A 5,000-nucleotide genomic window follows, 5' to 3' on the forward strand; every position below is an offset into this window, starting at 1 on the left:
CTACGCCTTCTGGATCATGGCCCTCATCAACGTGAGGGGGGGGGGGAGGGGGGGGGGGGAGGAGGGGGGTGTGGGTGTGGTGTGTTTTGGGGGGGGGGGGGGGGGGTGTGGGGAGGAGGGGGGGGGGGGGGTGTGGAGGAGGGGGGGTTGTTTGTGTCTGTGTGTCGAGTTTGTGTGTCTGTGTAGAGTGTGTGTTTGTGTAGAGTGTGTGTGTGTGTGTGTGTGTAGAGTGTGTGCGTCTGTGTAGAGTGTGTGTGTGTGTGTTCGATCCCCGCCTCAGGACCGACATCCGTGTGCCCTTGAGCAAGGCACTTAACCCCTCATTAACCTTGTGCCTAGAGCAAAAGAAAATACCAACATTCCACAACAATTGATTGACAGGTTGATTGCATGGGCAATAAAACATCCTTCTTCTTCTTCTTCAGTGTGCTGTGTAGACACAGGAGCCACAGTAGGTAAATGGTAAATGCACTGACTTACTGTATATAGCGCCTTATTCCAAAGAGCTTTACAACGGCCTCTCATTCACCCACTCACACACACATTCACACACCAATGGCGGCAAGCTACCAGGCAAGGCGCCGGCCCCGCTCACTGGGAGCAATTTGGGGTTCAGTGTCTTGCCAAGGACACCTCGACATGTGGCCAGCCGAGGCTCAAACCGCCGGTCTGCCGACCTTGCCATCATTAGACGCCGGCTCCTCTACCTCCTGAACCACAGCCACCCCTTCGGCGTGTTCACGGGAGGTTCACACCTGTGCTGGCTGGCACATTAGCGCTCGCTAGGTAGCCACACCTGCGGTGGCCGGCTCATTTGACTAACAGAACAGACAGGTGTTTGTACCGCAGGGCGGGGGGGGAGCGGAGGAGTCTGGGAACTGCTTTGCATGAACACAGTGGCGCCTCTCTCCTCTTACATGGGAGAGGCTCTCGGCTCTCAGATCTCATTTCAGGATGTTCTAGAAAGTACCGTGTCATTATGTGTCCTCTTACACCACAGCCAGGGCGTGTGTTTGTTGTTTGTGTACTGGTTGTGGTCCCCGGTGGGAGTCGAACCGCCGACCCTTAACGTGGCTAAGCACCGTGCTCCACCCACTGAGACACGCGGTTATTAGGTTTGTTTGATGACGCGGTCGTGCGCTTGATCACTCTGCAGCTGGCACGCTCTGTGTGTGTCTCTGTTGACGCACTGTGTGTGTGTGTGCCTGTGTGGGTATGCGTGCGCACGTGGGTGTGTGTGTGTCTCCCTAGCTGCCTGTGCCTATAGGGGTGTGTGTGTTGATGTACTGTGTGTGTGTGTGTTGATGTACTGTGTGTGTGTGTGTGTCCCTAGCTGCCCATGCCTTTTGGAGTGTGTGTGTTGATGTACTGTGTGTTAGGGATGTTACCGCTCGACGCAGTAGTCACGGCACGGTGTCTATCTTCCGACGCAATGTGCGTCGATACAAATGTATCGATGCTTGTGTCAAATGGCAAAAACCACGTGACTACTCGAAGAAAGATTCGTACGTCACACACGCACATCTGACGCGTGTGTCAGTCGTTCCGCAAACGGGGCAGTGTTCCAAGTTTGGTACTGCATAAAATGACGTTGAACTCTCTCATATTCACTCATATTCACTCATATTCACTCATATTCGAGGGTTGTAGTCAGAGTGGAGACATACGGACGCTAGACAGAATACATTTATTGACAGAGACAGAGATAGAGATAGAAATAGACATGAGATTGGTAGATATTGATAGATAGATATAGAACATACAGAGATAGTCATAGATTCATAATTGCAACACATAGGCTAGCCAGATAGATACGCATAAAAAAACGTTGCCTGTTCATGTACACAAGCAATAAATATTTGATTGTTCACATAAGCACAAGTCTGTCCAGTTTCCACAATGTAGCCTTGTTTTGCACTCTTTCCCTGTTCCACGAGCACGTCCCAACACTGTTGACCCTGTTATGACATGTTGACCATTTATATCTGCTCCAATTGTCAAACAGCCATGTCCCACACATGCCGAAATGTCATTCCGATTTGTATCCTTACATGTCAAGGGGATAGTGGAGTGAATTGGACTGGTGATCGGAAGGTTGTGAGTTCAAATCCTGCCTGAAACACCACCACTAGTGTGCCCTTGAGTACTACAATTACTCCAGGGGGAATGTCCCTGTAAGTAGCTTTTGGATTAAAAGCGTTTGCTAAATGGCAAATTCTATTCTATTCATATCAGAAATGGACACAACAGTTGCATTTATTTATTTATTCATATATGTATTTATTATAGTCTACTAGACACACCAACATTTAAGACCACATATGGCCACATACACATCGACACAGTTTGTCACAGCACCTTTATTGAACAAGACATCGCAGATGACGGTGGGCTTATTGTATTTTGCCTCAAATACCTGACTTGTGAATCAGTCGATACAGCCGCCATACCATGACCTGACCAGCAGATGTCATTGTGGAGCTGCTGTATCGACTGTATCGATAGATCGACACTTTTTCCGACACAATTGTGTCGAACGTGTCAATTGCGTCGAAAGCTTCGTTTCCCCCATCCCTACTGTGTGTGTGTGTGTGTGTGTGTCTCTAGCTGCCCGTGCCTATAGGGGTGTGTGTGTTGATGTACTGTGTGTGTGTGTGTGTGTGTGTGTGTGTGTGTCTCTAGCTGCCAGTGCCTATAGGAGTGTGTGTGTTGATGTACTGTGAGAGGCTGTTCCCCTGCTCCCACCGCGGCCCCCGCCTGCTGGACTTAGACTCCATGGCCTCCAAGACCCCCCCGGAGAAGACCGACCCCCCCCAGGGTAAGAGGCTGGACGCACCCCTCACTCCTCCACACACACCCTCATCCCTCCATCGTCATCGAACCCAGAGGGTGGAAGTGCAGTTTGTATCTGTTTGTTTGTGTTAGTGACACGGTCTGGAGAAAAGGCAATGTAGGCAATTCTCAAGTTGAGCAAATGACCAGAAAGCTTCTTAAAAAACGAATAAAACAACGTGTTTTCCGGGTTTTTGTCATATTACGAAAGTTTAAGTATTGAAGAGCCCACTCGATACAACAACCACGATATAACAAACAACAGTTTTAGGATCACTAAATAATTTGTGAATTGGATTCACTGCACCGCGTCCCGTCCAACACGGCTTGTAAAGAAACATACGTTTTAGGACGTGTTCAAAAGCAAGGACTGTGTGATCATCTAGTTATGTGTAGTTGTGTGTTTTTAGCATGTTGATGTTCTATCAGCATGTTGTGATGTGCTAAACATGCAGTTAGATGTTCATAGCGAAGTTCCTTCTTAGCTGCTAGCTAGCTAGCTACCAACACGATGGTAGCAAACGCGTCTGTTTTGGTTCAGAGGGAGTTTCTCCGGTGTTTGGTTTGAGGTGAACCAACATTCAAAAAAGCATTTCATCTTTTTTGGGGGGACTTTTTCACCAGACCCCGTCACATTTTTAAATGTAATTGTATTGAGTTCAATAACAGCTCTATTGGGAGTAAAGACATGTTCGTTCTGTCTCTCTGTTTGCTAGGTCAGGACGGCGGCGTGTTTGGCTGCTGTAACCGTGGCGACCTGCAGGGTCACCCGCCCACCTACTTCATCCTGCACATCCTGGGCGGGGCCGTGCTCTTCCTCACCGACGGCATCATTGTGAGACAGCCCGTCGCCGTGACGACCTGTTTAACGCACACACACACACACACTCTGCACACACACACACACACACACACACACACACTCTGCATTTACATTTTTAACCCTTTACCAGACGCTTTTATCCAAAGCGACCCCTCCTACCTGTCTGTCTGTCTGTCTGTCTCACCTCCTAACTGTCTGTCTGTCTGTCTCACCTCCTACCTGTCTGTCTGTCTGTCTGTCTCACCTCCTAACTGTCTGTCTCACCCTCCTACCTGTCTGTCTGTCTGTCTCACCTCCTATCTGTCTGTCTGTCTCACCTCCTATCTGTCTGTCTCACCCTCCTACTTGTCTGTCTGTCTCACCCTCCTACCTGTCTGTCTGTCTGTCTGTCTCACCCTCCTACCTGATTGTCTGTCTCACCTCCTACCTGTCTGTCTGTCTGTCTCACCCTCCTACCTGTCTGTCTGTCTCACCTCCTACCTGTCTGTCTGTCTCACCCTCCTACCTGTCTGTCTGTCTGTCTCACCTCCTACCTGTCTGTCTGTCTGTCCAGGGGTCGTATGCAGGGTTCATCTACACCTACGCCGTGTCCCCTCCTCTCTCTCTGCCCCACCGGGCGGCCGGGTGTCTGACCAGCGTGTTCTGGGCCTCCATCACCGCCGGGAGGCTGGCCTCCATATACCTCTGCTACCGATTCACCCCTAAGAGACTGCTCACCGCTAGCCTGGTACGACACACACACACACACACACACACACACACACACACACACCTAGACACACACACACACACACACACACACACCTCTGCTACAGATACACACCCAGAAGTCTGTGACGCTTGTCCGTGTGGAATAGACTGCCATGCTCCACCCACAATTCCGGTTCTGTAACTACTTTTATCTACTGGTGTCATAATGGTCATACCTGAGGTGTCATACCTGAGGTGTCATACCTGAGGTGTCATACCTGTGGTGTCAGCCAGTCTTCTGACGCTGGCTTTCTCATGTACAAAAGAAGAGATTGTCGGCACTTCTTCGGAAGGCACTTTGATCTGCAATGCCTTCAGGAAAAGTGCTTTACAAATAAAAGTTATTATGATTATTATTATTATTATTATTACTATTATCATGACTTTTACTATAATTACTATAATCATTATTATTATTGCTATTTTTATTCTTATTATATTCTTCTTATTCTTCTTCTTACTACTACTACTATTATTATTATTATTATTATTACTACTATTATTACTAGTAGTAGTAGTAGTATTATTACTACTATTATTATTATTATTATTATTATTATTATTATTATTATTACTATTACTATGGTAACAGAGG

The 5,000-nt window shown here is 48.0% G+C and overlaps 1 protein-coding gene across 1 annotated transcript in view; it reads left to right on the forward strand.

Annotated features, from left to right (window-relative positions):
• Positions 1-4: 4 nt before the first annotated feature.
• The window catches only part of mfsd4aa (major facilitator superfamily domain containing 4Aa), a gene marked incomplete at both ends in the record, with an annotated part of 15,135 nt that continues 10,139 nt past the window's right edge, over positions 5-5,000 (forward strand). Inside the window, 4 exons of the mRNA XM_080551304.1 lie at positions 5-31; positions 2,683-2,818; positions 3,549-3,667; positions 4,209-4,382. Of these exons, the coding sequence (XP_080407430.1) occupies positions 5-31; positions 2,683-2,818; positions 3,549-3,667; positions 4,209-4,382 (456 nt within the window). The remainder of the gene's footprint in view (positions 32-2,682; positions 2,819-3,548; positions 3,668-4,208; positions 4,383-5,000) is intronic.

Source organism: Nansenia antarctica (assembly GCF_963989245.1).
Source record: "Nansenia antarctica genome assembly, contig: SCAFFOLD_238, whole genome shotgun sequence".
Classification (NCBI taxonomy): domain Eukaryota; kingdom Metazoa; phylum Chordata; class Actinopteri; order Argentiniformes; family Microstomatidae; genus Nansenia; species Nansenia antarctica.